Source organism: Rhinolophus hipposideros (genome assembly GCF_964194185.1).
Source record: "Rhinolophus hipposideros genome assembly, chromosome: 1".
Classification (NCBI taxonomy): domain Eukaryota; kingdom Metazoa; phylum Chordata; class Mammalia; order Chiroptera; family Rhinolophidae; genus Rhinolophus; species Rhinolophus hipposideros.
The window spans coordinates 51837889-51854372 of NC_138047.1; the positions used below are offsets into that span (position 1 = coordinate 51837889).

At 37.6% G+C, this 16484-nt stretch overlaps 1 protein-coding gene across 8 annotated transcripts in view; it reads left to right on the plus strand.

The window, feature by feature from the left end:
* SLC4A4 (solute carrier family 4 member 4) overlaps positions 1 to 16484 on the plus strand; it is a 340077-nt gene that overhangs the window by 220809 nt on the left and 102784 nt on the right. For all 8 annotated transcript variants that reach the window (XM_081050644.1, XM_081050643.1, XM_081050641.1 and 5 more), the window contains 4 exons: positions 6783 to 6940; positions 13260 to 13347; positions 14446 to 14600; positions 15215 to 15331. In XM_081050644.1, coding sequence (XP_080906770.1) covers positions 6783 to 6940; positions 13260 to 13347; positions 14446 to 14600; positions 15215 to 15331 — 518 coding nt within the window. The remainder of the gene's footprint in view (positions 1 to 6782; positions 6941 to 13259; positions 13348 to 14445; positions 14601 to 15214; positions 15332 to 16484) is intronic.

The window sequence follows — 16484 nt, forward strand, 5'->3', positions numbered from 1 at the left end:
ATAATGAGAAAGTATACTCAAGTTTAGATGATTTTTAAGACATTACTTGTGATAAGGACAGTCTATGGATCACCTTCTAATAAATCAGGTTCAAATGACAAACCATAAGTTGTCCAGGTTATAAATGACACGTTATTATAGATGCACTTATTTTAGCATGTGCCAATGATGGCAGAGAAAAGGAGGCATGGTTTAAATACTTGTCTAGTGTCTGAGGAATAATGTGATGACCTGGATCTACTTACCAGGTGATGCTGTAGGTCTGAAGATGATGGTAATGAAGCTAGAAAGACATAGTGTTACTCAATTGGTTATCTCAGTAAATGGCTATTAACATTGGTTAGCAGTTCCATTGTGATAGGTCCCATAGAGATACCCTAAAATATGCAAACTTCTTTCAAAGAGAACCTAAGACCTGAGTGGAGTAAGGAAGATTGACTTTTTCAATTAGCTGTATGTGATGCATATCACTTGTGTATTAGTAACTTTTCCATCAGCACACAGAGCTGTCATCCCAAGTAAGCTATCTTTTATAATCAGTCAATGGGTCCTGGTTTATCTATTCATATTCTCTAGTTTCTTGGTATGGTAATACTGTGTTCACTGGGTTGTTAGAAAACCACTCCAAAAGTAACGGAGGTTAAGAAGTAAACATTTGTGGCAGAGGGCAAGTTGTATACATCTGCATAATTGTAGCAAGATCTTACTCTGGAAGAAAGAATACAGGCTAGTAGTATAAAAGGAACCTGTAATGTACACATCTGGATTCACAGAGTTGGTGATGTTAACTGGGTAAAGACAAAAAGGCACAAAATTGCTCACCTAGTCACAGTATCTCTTACCAATCGTAGCTCCACAGAGCAACCATTTAAAATCCATTTCTTTGAAATCTAGATTGGCTCAGGGAATTTGTTCTCACTGTGTGTGTTGACCCTGCATAAAATTCAGGCTGGGTGTTCTCCTGGAGACTCAACTAATGATCTATAACAAAGGAATACCAAATTTTATCTTTGGAATTCAATCTGGTTGAGTTTATTGGGTGATTTTCAACCTGATTTGAAAGCCCTAGATTCTGTTCTTGCTTTCATTATCTTTTATTGTTCTTTGTAATTCCTGGGTTATTCTTCACCTTTTTGTTTAATGTTTATGATTTTTCCTTAGTATTTTATTATTGTTTATAGTTTATTGTGTAAGCCAGAATTGGTTTTCATACTTCAGTCATTACTTTTTTCTTTATCAGATATTATTGAGGTAGTTGAAAAAGATAACATATATGAATTAGTATTCGACGAGCCCACTTTTATGAGAGAGATCTTTAAACGTTGATTCAAAGGAGATTCTTCCTTGAACTCTGTTGCCAGGTGTGATTGCTTACTTTGTGACCTCCTATTGCACAATGTACTTTTCATATGGTATTTATGTTTTCTTCTTTAATTGTAGCTATTTCTATATTTGCTTCTCTCCATTGGACTGTAAACTTCAGGAGAATAGGGTTTGTCCGTTCTCTACAGCGCCCACTACCAGGCCTTGACACTGTAGGCATCCGTAAAGTTTGAAGAGAATTAAATGGAGTTGAGAGTGGAATTAAATGGGAGATGAGTCAATTTCTATCCAATGCAGCATTTTCTATTCTGTTTTTGTACCATAATGTGTTTTATGTATCTCCTGGGAGATAAAGCAGTCCTAGGCATACAGGCATATTCAAGGTTCTGAGAGAGTCTGTAGTATAGTACATATTTTATTTAACCTGAAATTCCTCAAATTTATTTGACAAATACACTTTTGTGAAGGGTCTGGATTCTGCAGTAGACCGAAATCACCTCAAATTAATTAAAGCTCCAAATGGAATTTTCTGGCTTATCTAATTGGTAAGAATTCTTGATGAGTTTCACAGCATGGAGAAAGTACAGGGCCTGGGACTGTGGACTAAGCAACCACTCTTGTCATCCATTTTTCTCTCCTGCTTTGTCTGTTTCATTTTTGGTGCTGACCTCATTCTTTCCTACTGTGGACAGCCCCTTTCAACATGGAGGGGAGCAACCTCAACTGAAACAGAAAACGATTTTAACATATTCCAATGTTGATTTTCCAAATGGGTTTGGTCCCTACTTGGGTCATGCATCCATCCTTTGGACTAATCAATATTATCAGGCATGGAGTTCACTAAGATTGCCCATATCTAGGGTTTTTGTCCACTTAAGTGGTTTGGGGGGTGGTGGAATGTCCAGAACCTATGACTGTAAGAGAGGAGTTAGGAAAGCTTGTTAGGAAGAGCAGAAATCATAACTATCACTCAACAAATATTTATTAAACCTTTCTCCTCAGACACTCTTCTAGGCATGAGGTGATATAAAATCAACAAAATAGATGGATATTCCTACCTTCAGGGAGCTTACATCCTAGTGGGGGGCAGAAACTAAATAAGTAAAACATATAGCATGTTTGGCTAAGTCCAAAGAAGAAAAAAATAAAACAGGAAAGAGGAGTGAGAAGAATCTGTATGGAGAAGGAGTGGCCAGGGAAAGACTCACTGGTAAGAAGGTGACTTTTAAATAAAGATCTGAAAGAAAAGGAAGTGAGGGATGGGGCTGTGCAGACATTCCATTCAGAGGCAACAGCAGGTGTAAAGGCCCTGAGGTACTGGGGTGCCTGGCGTGTTTGAGGGAGGTCACGGAGACTGGAGTGGCAGGTATGGACAAGCATGGGAGAGAGCAGTAGGAAATAAGGTCAGGGAGTTGAGGGAAAGCCAGGTAATGCTGGGGTTCTGGCTTGTCATAAAGACATTGTCTTCCCTCTTAGTGAAATGGGGGCCAATAGAGGGTTTTGAGCAGAGGAGAGACATGATCTGACTACTGATTTGACTCCTGGCTGCTTTAGTGAATAGACTGGGGGCAAGGGCAGAAGCAGATAATCCAGCCAGGTGGCCAAAGCCATAATCCAGAAGAGAAATGATCGTAACATGGATGTGGATTGTGGCAGTGAAGTTGGTGAGAAATGGTCAGATTCTGGATATACTTTGAATATAGATCCAACAGGATTTGCTGATAGAATGGACAGGGGATATGAGAGAAAGAGGAGTGTTGAGACGACAGCATGGTTTTGGCTTGAGAGATGGAAGATTGGAGTTGCCATTACCCTGATGAGGAAGATTGCAGCAAGAGCCAGTTTGAAGGGACTGTCAGGGATGCTCAGTGTTGGACATGTGAGGTTTGAAATGCCTGTTAGACATCCAAGTAGACATGCTGTAAGACTGGGGTTCAGGAAAGAGGTCCTGGCTAAAGATAGACATTTGTGAGTCATCAGCATATAGATGGTACGTAAAGACACAGGACTCAATGAGACCCCGAGAGAGTGGGTGCAGGACCAGCCAAGGACTGAGTTCTGGGGCACCTCAGGCACCACACAGTTTTATTTTAGACTAGCCATTAGTTTTTCTAAGAACAGGTGTATTTCCACAAGCACAGTTTGAAATATGCTGATCTAAAAGAACATCTTTGCAGCTATTATACTTATCTCCAGAGCATATAGAATACAGTTTGTTTACTTTGTCTTTTAAAAATATAACCCTCATTTTCCAAGATGATACATGAATCGCCATAAAGGTACCACAGTACTAGGAAAACATTTTGTGGAAATATATAATCGACTGGGATATTCTGCATGTGTTGTGAGTCAGGTAGTTGCTTAGTGACAGGTGCAGATATAGTAGGTTCTAGAATAAGCTTTGAAAACCTCGCTAACTTTCCTGGGTATCTGAGGGTCTTTCGGTCTGATTTTTAATGCCACAGAGTTTATTTCTTTCATTCAAAATATTTATTACAGCTGAATTATGTGCAAAGTAAGTGATCAGTACAATTAAGGACACACTGTTTTTTAACCCTCAAGAAATGGGGGGAAAAATTTAAACATGGACAAATGTGATTTAGAAAAGGACCGCTCCTGGAGTTCGCAAGGAAGTGGGCTGAGACGGTAGAAAGGCTTAAGCTGAGCTCTGAAGGATGTTTAGCAAAAGTAAAAATGAGGAAAAGACAGTTTTTGATAATGACTGCGGGACTCCAAGTACATCAAACAGAAGTGGATTATGATCAGATGATCTGCCTAATTAGAGTAAAGAGTGCTGGAGAGAATGGGAAGTAAAATCGGATTATTATAGAGCCCAGTGTTGGTAATGGGAATTCTCTGGAAAGAGTCTGAGGATGGTTACTCTAGCAGTGATATTTGGTTATGCATTTGGGCCAGTTGGCCACATACTACAGTCTATATGTTCTGTGTTTTAGAGAACAATTTATTACTGTAACTTCTTTCGACCATAATATCAGTTTTGGCAATTTGAATTTTTTAGACCTCCTCCCATGATGACTCTTTTCATATCTGTAGAATGTAAACAGATGTTTTTTTTAAATATTAGCATTCTTGGAGGATTAATGATATAAACTTTTGAAAAATCCCTTCTGCTTAGAAGTAGTCATGTTTCTAACATCTAAAAATATATATTTTGTCTTTTTTAAAAAAAAATTGGTTTCCACTAAATTATTAGCCCTAACTTCCTTATTTTGTTTTTGTTTTTGTTTTGTTTTTTCTTTTTTTCTTGCCTCACTACTTTCTTCTTACATGAAGTACAAAATTAAAGACAAAAATTCCATAAAAATGCTACTGAGGGTGATGGAGTTTTAAGGATTAATTATCTTGACACTTATTTTCTCTAATTGAGAACTCTTTAAATGGAAATGAAAAATAAAAAGTTACTAATCACCTTTTTATTAATGGGGAAAATTGGGCCATGCCTGCCACTTCCCATCTAAGTGACAATTCGTGGCACAAAATACCGAGTACACTGGTAACTTTTGACTTGAGGGGGAAGACATTTATATTGATGATAACTGTATATTAGAAGTCTCCTTTTCATATGGTCCTGCAAAATTCTTATCTCTATCCTTCCATGATGGTTGAAATGTTTTCCTTGGGCTGGGGGAGGAATTTCCCACTCACTAAAGTATGCTTAAACACGCCTGTTCTAAGTGGGGTTGGGGAGAGGGGAAAGTAAGAAATAACACCTACAAGATAAGCTTTCAAAGTGACTGTGTTAAGCAATGTTCACTCTCCAAGAAAACCACTTTACACCTTTACCACTGTCCTCAAACCCCCGCATACCTCCCCCTCTTCCTCACCATCAGCTCACTTGAATTTCACTGCAAAAATATGAATCCTCGGAAGCCCTCATCTTCACCCACCAAATCTCCTGGATGACCCCCATCGTCTGCTTCTCCTCGTTAGGACTGATGCACTCCCTGTGTACCTATCTGGTGCTGATCCCTCTACTTGTGATGTGGATATAGTCTCTTCTCAATAGTTCAAGGTTGCTTGAGTGGCTTTTGAAGTTATCCCCTATCTCTCTTGCAGCAAATATCTGTCTCTATTAGACCATTCTCCTTAGCATTCCAAAGTGTTATCATATTTCCCACTTTAAAAAAAATCCTCTATTTTATGCCTTCCTCCATCTCCCTCCCTATTTCTTGGCTTTTCTTGGTAGCAGCATTTCTCAAACTAATCATCTTAACCCGCCATCTCCATTTCTTCACCTCTCATTCTTCACTGGGCACCCTGGTATCCACTGTAACAGCTCTTGTCAAGATCACCCAGCACCTCCATTTTGGCAAATTAATTGGTCCATTCTTAGTTCTCACCTGATTTGAGCTTTCAGCAGCCTTTGACTCAGCTGAGACACTTCTTTTTTTGAGCCCTTTCTTCATCTGACTGTTGTGAAGTGCTGGTTTTCCTCCTACCTCTCTGGCTGCTCTTTTCCAGCGTCCTCTGCCGATAGCTCCTCCCATTCCTGTAAATGGTAGAGTGGCCCAGGGTTTATATCTTATCCCTCTTTTCTGTCTTCACTTACACCCCAGCTTGTGTCATCCTGTCCCGTGGTTTTAAATATTGTTTACCTGGTGATATATCTTAAATTCATGTCTTTCTACTCCACCTTTTCACTTGGACTTTTAGTAGGCAAGTCCCACCTAAAACATACAGAATTCCTTATTATGGCCTTTAAAGCCCTTACCAGCTGGTCCCCCACCTCCCAACCCCTTACCTATGGGACTTGATTTGCTGCTGTTTTTTTTCCATTGCTCCTTCAGCTGCCATCACACTTACCTTCTTATTATTCCTCTAACTGCCAAGCTTTCCCATCTCAGAGGCTTTGCACTTGCTGTTCTCTTTGCCAGAATGTTCTTTACCCAGATCTTTGCATGGCTTGTACTCTCACTCCAGTGTCTAATGTATTTCTTCAGAGGCCATCCCTGACCTCCCTTCGAAAGAGTACCCTCTTAACAGTTTTCCTTTTTTTTCTCTTAGCACTTATCACTACTTGAAATTGTATTTTGTTTCTCCCCTGCTGTAATATGAGCCCAAGGAGGACATGTAATTAATGGATCCTTCCCTGTATTTATAGGGCTCAGATCAGTAGATCTGATAGGCTCGCAACACATGTTTATTGAGTGAATGAATCAATAAATGAATTGTTTTCTATGTAAACGTTGTTTTATATGTACACCATGTGATTATACCCTCAATATTTGTTTAATTCAAAGTACAGAGGAATGTTTATGATAATAGAATGGTTAAACATAATAGAAAAATGGATATAACTAGGGCCTGTTGTGTGTAGATTCATATAAAGGAATTCTCTTAAGTGATATATGGAGTGTTTCTTCTTGTTCCCTTCTCTGGAAATAAGTTGTGGTTCTTTTTCTTTCTTTCTTTTTTATTTTCCGACTCTTCCCATGTAGCTGAAGAACAAGTTCATGAAAAAACTGCCCCGTGATGCAGAAGCCTCCAATGTGCTTGTCGGGGAGGTAGACTTCTTGGACATGCCTTTCATCGCCTTTGTTCGGCTACAGCAGGCGGTAATGCTGGGTGCCCTGACCGAGGTCCCTGTGCCCACGAGGTAAGCTGCTCCCTGGCCTGCTGAGGTCTACAGGGTGGTTATAGGGAAATCTCTTCTCCTCCAGGCTACAGAATCAATAGACTGAGGATACATCCAGAGCAAGCAGATTGGAAAGTTTTAATCTGATTTTCATGCTATCACATTACTTAACACTTGTATAGTAATAATAATAAGAACAATTTAAATAATTTCCTGGGCTACGTAGTAATTTCTTCCTTCTTATGGATTAGTTTACTTAATCTTCAGTAATAGTCTTTTATGTATAAACATAAGTATACAGATTTTACAGATGAAGAAACTGAGTCTGAGCGTTTTAAGTAACTTGTCCAAGGTCATATAGATGGTAATTGGTTCAGAGTCAGAGTTGCTTCCACTTGCTCTGTTTTATCAGAAAATTGGTTGTATGTGTGTATACACACACATATAAAAAAATAAAGCTGTACCCTTAAATTTGCATACTTTACTGTTACGCATAAATTTTTATTTTGAAAGGAAGAATATTACTGTTACTACAATCATGTATTCAGTATACTTCAGATTAATCCTGTTTACCTTCTTCTGCAACTGTGCTCAGTGGAGTTAGGAAGCTTGAGTTTGCAGAATGCAATAGGTGAATAGAAATTAATGCTTCCCTTAACCTTGTGCAGAAGAGTTTAAAGAGTTGCTTGTAATCTTCAAGTTGATATCAGAAAATTATTATATGAATAGGAGGTGTGTGTGTGCGCGCATGCGTGCTCCTGCTTTTTTGTGGGTTCCAGAGCAAGAACAGGTGGCTTTTCTCTCCTTTAGGTTTCCCCAGGTGAGCAGGAAGGGCTATGAATACCCAGTGATCTCAGATATTCTGAGCATGATTAACTCACAATGACAAAGGGCTCACAGTTTGTTTTGAGCCAAATTAGGAAAATTAGGGTAACGTTTCCTTAAGGCCTCCCAATTCATAGATTACGGAAAATTCTTTCTGATCGTACAGGTATTTTTTCCTCACTTTTATATTACTTAGACACTTCAAAGAGGAATGAGACTTGTCATCATTAGACAGTCATTGGACAAATAGCAGAGGAAAAGATATGATCATAGTTTATTCAAGTGATGGGATTATCATGATTTGTGTTTTCTGTAACTTAGCATTTTTCTTGAAAACATGCCAGTTGAGCCTTCAAGTTCTGTCTGAGCCATCACCTGGCGAACAGCTAGCTGATGCAGGTCATGGCTCAAGTCCAGCTTTTGTGTCCCTATGGTTTTATTTCTGTCTCTTTGGACTAACTTCACTATGCTTGAAAGAAAAAAAAAATTGCAAGAAGTGCTAAATTGCTCTTGCTTTTTCATTTTTATTATTATTTTTCTTTAGAAGCTACAAATAAAACCCTTTCAAAGGCTTTTTATGTCACAATAGTATGAGTTTATTGAGTAGCAAATTATGACAATTTTTGTGTCCCTCTTATCATATACTTCTGCCCGTCTCATTCTTTTCTTCTGTACTGGAGCGTGACGCTAGTCTAGAGGTGAAATACAGCATCATTGGAATTAACAAAAGGAGCCCAGCAATTCAAGGGAATGTAATTCAATAATGTCATAAAACTTTCTGGGCAATAATCTGAACAATATATCCTAGCCTCTTAACATTTTTCCAGGAAATAGTTTCATCCGTTTGCTGTCCTCTGAACCAGTGCAAGCTGTAATCACTGAGCAGGAAGCCTTATTAGCTTTTTTTGTGTATGAGTAATGTGGGGCCATTTACACTGGCTGCATCCTGTGAAATCCAATAAAGGAAATCCCACAAGGAATGCGGTGGTCATGGTGAAGGCGTGTCTCTGCCCTCAGTGATGGGATGGAACACGCACGCTCCTCTGGTACTGCGGGGAGAACTGAAAAGTCTGCTCTGTGAACATCTTGTAGTGACTGTTTTTCCTTTTGAAGATGGAGGAAGGTTATGCTCTCATGCTTGTTGTTGTTATTACTATTATTATTTTTCAAAGGTATTACTGCTGTGTACCTTTCAGGATGTGTAGTTCTAGGAGCTCCCCTTGGGTATTCACAAGTTTATTTATTCTGTTATTTGGTTGATCTCTTTTAGCATTCTTCTCATAGCTGGACTATTATCAACTGTGTGGATGTTACCTACTTCAGGGACCTTCTTGCCATCCATGTGAAAGCAATCAAACTCTATTTTTTGATCTTTGGTCACTTGGTAGGATAGGTTTATGATTTTCCTAGCATCTTGCACACATTTTGCTTGCTATTATCTTTATCTGTCGATAGAAGCTGCCACTAACTCCTACTTATGAGCTATGTAGGGGATAAATATTATTATTCCCATTTTATAGTTGAGAGATGGAGGCAAAAGGAAGAGTCATGATCAATGCTAGAAATAGAACTGCAGATTTCTGACTGTGACGCCAGGCTTTTAGGGAGAATCTAAGCGATATCTAGAAGGGATTGGAATAATATACTTTAGGGTTTTCCCATGAAGAATAATAAAAGTCTCAGATCTCTCTGTCCTTTTTTGACCTTGATTTTTACATTAAGGCAAATAGTTATTCAGTGAGTTCTAGCCCTCTAAAACATTAGAATGTTTACCTCATTAGTTTCACTGTAAGTTAATATGTATTTTATGTTATAAATGACGATTTGCCTAAAAGAAATAGTTTGTCTTAATCGTCAAACCATGAAACATCCTATTAGAGGGACTGGGATGGAGGTCCTGCTAGTTCAATTCTGTCTTGTCTAACAATCCAGTTGCTAGCTGCTGTTTACATAAGTAATGTGGTTGGTTATGGTGGGTTTGTGGTCCTCATGAGTGTATTGTGGAAGCTACAGTTTAGCTACATTTTCCAAGGCTGCTAAATGTGAATAATGGGTTATTTGATTCACTGTTGTTTTGAGAGAACGGAGTAAAGGATTGGTACATGTTGAGTTTATTCTAGAAATAGCTGTGATATATCAGGAAGGAGGGGGGTGTACATCCTTTCTAAAAAGATTGAGTGGTTTAGGAAAGCTAGCTCTTTTTCTGATATTATGCTCTGTTTCTGGCTATAATTATTTTGTGAATGTGAGTATAGTCCATTGGTTCCGGACACAGATCATCTGGCACTTATTTTTGTTGTGGAAAATGCTAAAGGCATCCTCCCCGGGCATAATCAGTTATGTGGAAAAACTCACAAGAGTAGAAGTGCTTCATGAAGATTCTAGAAACAACTAGTGCTATTAAAAATTGTAACTATGACTTATTTATAGTTATTAGAGAATAAAAGGAACACAGTAACATATATTAACTTTTTCCCTGAGCTGTCAACATGATCTGTGCCCTTCTAGCCACACAAATGTGTTTATTCTAATTTGTTAATAAAGAAAAAAGATTCTAGTTAAAAATAACATCTGTCCATTGACAGAAAACAGCTTGGGTCATGAAAAGAGTTTTCAGTACATTATAAAAGCTGAGTTTGGCAAGATATACTCTGTCATAAAAGTTGTAACAGCTTTCACTTCTTTGAGGGTTAAAGAGGAGAGAACATGTTTCAAACAGAAGGAACTTCAACTTGATGAGTTGTTCTGTGTTGTTCTCCCAGATCTCTCATCCCCATTTCAACAATGCAGTCCAAATTAGAGGCTTCTTAAGGGTCTCCATTCCTACAGATGAAGTTCTTAACCTGAAGTGATGTTTCCTGTTATTTATAGATGGCCAGGGTTTCTTTCTTCTCTATATCATTTTAAGAAGATGGATTTACTGAATGATTCCTGACTGGAATAGTGTGAAAATTTTAACTGATATGTAACATGTTATTTCTATTTGGCACTTGATGACTTTCCATTAAAGAAACACACACATACACACACACACACACACACACACACACACACACACTTTACCCAGGAAAGAGGAATTGTACCTTTACATAAGGTTACTGAAGTTACTGAAACAATAAATTCTCATATATTGGGATACATAATACATATTATGTATCTCATATATTGGGATACGTAATACATGTTATAGTTACCATTGGTCTGCTACTTCCATTCATTCTTTGGGTACCATTTAGCAGAGACCAAAATAAATATTTATAGAAAATGTATGCCCTCATCTCATAGGTTTTAACTTAGAGGCTCCATTATTCTATCAGCTCTTGGAATAGTTATCCATTATCTGCTAAAGTTTATATTGAAGGACTCTTAATGACTGAGACTACTTTACTTACTTTCCAACAAGAGAATAATTTGGCTTTGTTGCCATATAGTCAACCTGATAATTAACTTGTGTCAGTTGATAAATATGTATTTCCATAATATGTATGCATGTATAATCATAATGGAGATGCTAGGGAGAAGCAGAAAGAATGTTCTGGAAAGGTTTTACGTATTTATGTATTACTGAAAAACTAATATTTACATACATTGAAATAAAAAAAAGTGGCAGGCCAAGGAAACTCATTATTAAAAAATGTATTAAGTAAAGATCCAGGTGTCAATTTTTCTCTTGCCCAAAACTGTGCCCTTATTGTGCTGCCTGACAGCTGGCCGTTGGTAGACAAATAGGATTAGGAAATGTGACTAGTGCTATAGGTGTTTATTAATTTGTATTTGCCTTAGTGGTTAAATATTTTTTGCATGTGTTGCACTCAAATCAGTCAATGTTCAGTACTGTCATAATGAAGCACCATGTAATACTATATGTAGTGGTATATCATTTAGATTCAGCTTCAAAGGAAGAAAAGTTTTAATATCAATTGAACTTCAGTGTTGGAAGAACTAAAATCCAGTTCCAGTAATGACTTCCTTTGTATTTGAACAGACTTTTGTCCCCTGCTGATTGCCTTTGCTATTTCGTCTACTGTGATAACACTTGAAAGTGAATGTGCCGCCCCACTCCAGAACTGGTTTCTAAGCAAATAAACACTGAATAGCTTTATGGTTCTCCTGGTGTAAAATCTAAGTATTCATACTTCTGATACCTTCTTATATTAATTTATTTTTTTACTTCTTTGGACTGAATTTTGTGATAAAGGAATTGTCTAATCAAGGGAATTTTGGAAAAGACCTTAACACTTTGAACACCTGTCAGTCCTTTTTTATTTAAAGTGAGGTTTATAAATAAATAAGTGAAAAACTTAAGTGAAAAATTTAAGCGAAATCCTAAGCCATTCCTGGCCCCATAAAACTTTACCTAAGATTTCTTGTCCCTAGATAATTATCCACAACATTTTTCCTCAGGGTGATCTATGGAAGTCACTGTTTGATAGCTTTTCTCTATTGAATCAACCCTGGTGTACAGGTTGGACAGGTAATAGTAGGCAGAGCTGTGTGCTGAAAAAGAACAGGAGGTAGGAAGTCCTATCTGTTCTCTCTTTTACTAGGCTGTCTGTCAGCTCATCCATTAGCCAACCTCCTTGTGCCTCAGTTTCTTCACCATTAACAAGGAATAGGATACCTATCCTTATTGCAAAGGGTTTTATGGAGTTTAAATGAGGTGATGAATGTGAAGTGCTTTGCAAGCTTTAAAAAGCTGAGCAAATATATGATGTGATCATTTTTATTGTCCCCATTATCTCTGTGTTAGGTAAGATGTGACTGTAAGCAAGACAGGGATTTATCCAATGTTCCCTTTAGTATATTTTTTCTTCCTCATTTACAGATCAGATTTCCTCCTCCCTAGTCAGACATGCATCTTTGCGCTTGTAGTCAATGAGGGATTTCTTCCAACATGATAAGAGGTGAACCTAAATGGGGGATAAGCTCATTATTACAAGTTTTGGGACTTACTTACTGTCAAAAAATCTTAACTGTGAATGATGCTTTATTTTGAATTTCTTTCATATTTCTCTTTCTTTATTTTGGCTGTCAGTATGTGGCTTACTTGTAGAGGACTTGGTTTTTGCTGACCCCCAGTCACTTCTGAGTAGAAACATATCTTAAGAGTATGGAGAAGATCATATGTCACGGTCCATGTTGGGTGAGGAAAAGTCACAGAAGTCTGAAGAGGTACTAAGTCTTCCAAAGACTGCAATTCATTAGAAATGGAGAGAGAAGAAAGTTTAGAAATGAAAGAATAATTGACTCAAAGTGAACCTTTCCTTCTCAATGAAGAAGCTTCTCAGGTTTCCATGATAAATTCTCCATTGCCTCTAAATAAACTGAACAACAATTTGTGTTTCACAGTAGTGTGAAAGAGTATCTTTTATATTACCAGAAATATTACCTTTGTTTTAAAGATGAATTCTAGACCTAACTTTTTTATGAACTAGAATAAACGCGTCTCAGTTTTATGTATATTGAATTTGAGGAGATGTGTGTTATAGCCTTTGTTTCTTTCTTCTTCCATTAGGTTCTTGTTCATTCTCTTAGGTCCTAAGGGGAAAGCCAAGTCCTACCATGAGATTGGCAGAGCCATTGCCACCTTGATGTCTGACGAGGTAGGAAATCGGGAAGATGGTGATGTGTGAGTGTCTTATTTGTGTTGTTTTATACTGTGAATTGGCTGTCACTGTAAGTTAATACAGTGACTTTAACTTTTTAAAGAATATTAAACATACATCAGTTTTAAGAATGGAATATGTTTAGGAAATAGAGGAAAATGTGTTTTATTCCAACATAAAATTTACTTTTTGAAAACTCTGTCAATGTCAGCTCATTTGCCATGAATGACTGTACCTCATTATAAAGAATGCTGGTAACCACAGCATTCTAATTAAATAACGTACATTTGGGAAGCTCCTCCTTTGGATATTTGCATAAAAGACATGGAGCATTAACTTCCTTAGGTAGTTTAGTTATTGCCTGGATAAGCAGATAAACACAAAGATGCTATCTACATTCCAGAATGTACATAGTCCTTTTTGTCACCTGTTCTATTCTTCTAACCTAGTTGATGATCTGAAAGTCCTTTCCTACACATTACTGAGGCCTTTCATAACTAGACAAATGATCTCCTACTTTGCTTTATGTGTTGCCAATATAAGTCAGATTTTTCTTTTTTCTTCAAAAAAAAACACCTAATATTATTTGCGTTTTTGAGAGCTGCAGTGTTTAGGTCTTAACCCAATCTTAACACCCAGTTTGGACTTTCCCTTCTTGAATTATCAGCAATTGTTTGTCCTTGTATTTTTTAGTTCAGGAAATGACTCTTCAGTATATTTCTCCAAATCATTTTCATCTGGCTTCTATAGCAACTATATCAATAATGGTACATACCAATGGGAGATGAAAGGCAACTTTATTTCATAGTATTGATAGATAAAAACATGTAAAAGAAACACCTCTACTTGTTTTCTCACGACTTCCTGTGTTCTTTGGGTATATTACTGAAATATTTTGGAGGCAAGCTGAATAATATTTTAGAGGCAAGCTAGAAATATTAAGAGTCTGATTATAGCAATATTAAATTGCTATATGAATTGCATATTGAATTGCAATTGAATATGCAATATGAATTGCATTCCTTAGGCTGGACATGATATGAGACGTGTGGAGAGTTACCTTGTTGTATCAGCGCATCTCTTATTCTTCTTTAGGTGTTTCATGACATTGCTTATAAAGCAAAAGATCGGCAGGACCTGATTGCTGGCATTGATGAGTTCCTCGATGAAGTCATTGTCCTTCCACCTGGGGAATGGGATCCAGCGATCAGGATAGAGCCTCCGAAGAGTCTTCCATCGTCTGACAAAAGGTAAATTATCAAGCTGTTGGGAGTTTCAACCTTGAGAAGGAGGTTGTATTTGGCAAAGGAAATGGAATCAGGCAACTGCCCTAATATTTTTAGGTTCCTACTTAACTTGATATATTATCTCATCTCAAATGAATCACAAGTGTGCTTTGGTTTGACATTTCATTGACACTGTAAAATGAATGTTACCTGTTGTGATGTTCTTTGATGATTATAAATTAGAGATCTCAGATTATGATACTGGAATACATCACTGAGATCCTTTGGGGATATTTTGGGGAATCCCTGTCCATGTGGAAATATAAGTTTACTCCAGATAGGATTCAGAGGTTAAGAAATTGGGTGAGATAATTGAGTAGAAGGCATTCCCTAGAAATATGTTATTTTCCAGGTGAAGCAATTTTCCTCTTATACAGTATACAATTTATTCAACTTTTCTATGCATCCAGTCATTTGTCGTGGCTCTAAATATAATACTTTAAGAGTTGTCTGTTAGAATGGAAGAAGGAAACAATGATCTTTCTCAGTTCATCTCTTCATTAGATAGTATGAGACACAGCTAAGAAGCAGGTAAAAAAACACACTAATATTCTCTTGGGCTCTATTGTCTTGCTTAGAAAGAACATGTACTCAGGTGGAGAGAATGTTCAGATGAATGGGGACACACCCCACGATGGAGGCCATGGAGGAGGAGGAGGACATGGTGACAGTGAAGAATTGCAGAGAACTGGACGGTAACTGATGGATTTTTGTTATTCACAACGAGGTTGTCTTTAGACCTGAATTTCCCATCATCTTTCTATCAGCATTTTATCAACTGGTTTGTACTTTTGTTCAGCCAACAAATATTTGTAGTGTACTTAATAGTCACAGGCTTTGGGGATGCAGAAGTGACTTAAACAAAAACCCCAGTCCTTACAGGTCTTACTTTGTCATGGTGGAGACAAACCCTGAGCAAATAAAGGAAGGTGGTGATGGTTTTATGAGGACAAATAAAGCAGAAGTAGAGAGTTTTGTGGTGGAAGAAAGGTATTACAGTTTTAGAAAAGGGTGGTCAGAGATGGTTTTAAAGAGAACTGCAGCATTTGAGGAAAGTCCTAGAGGAGTTGGGAGACAGACCATGTAGATGTGGGGTTGGGAGAGGGGACAGCAGAGTGCCTGGTGTGTGCTGGGTTGGCATTGAGGCTGGTGCGACTGGAGTGGAGTGAGTAGGGTGTGTTAGAGAAAAAAACAGCAAGATTGTGGTGTGGGTGTGTATGGCAGAAAAACTGAGTAATGTGCCAGTCTTCTGCACTTGGCTTTTATGATTCCATCTCTTCCCTGTACATTTACTCAAAAGTGGGTAACATATTACAAAGATGAGTACTCACAGGTCATGGTCTCCCTAGCCTACAGTTGGGAATTCAGGTTTTCCAGATTGCTTTGGCTAAATCTCTTTTCATGATAGTTCTTCCCTCTCCATTATTAGAGTCCTCATTTCATTTTGAGTTAAAGAAAAAAAAAATAAGTAGGATGCTCATTTTATGAAGATACATGGCTTTTAAAAAACACTGCAGGTTTTTTTTAAAACACAAACATATGTCATTTTCATATGCAATGGAATCTGAATGAATTTAAGTTACCTCCCCCCAACCCCACTATGACCCACTTGGGTTTCTCTGCCAAGTTAAGAGAACATTATTCCCCTCTCCTTCCTTCTTACAGAATAGAGAACATAAAACCTTCTCTCCCACATTTTTTTCTAAATAGTTCTTTACAAACTATTTCCATTAGCAATATCCTTTTTCCTTTGTACAGATACGAGTTCTGGAACTTAACTTTTTATTTAATCAGACTATGTTTTCATTCTTCCATATTTCATCTTTTCTAAATGCACTGTCTGCAATT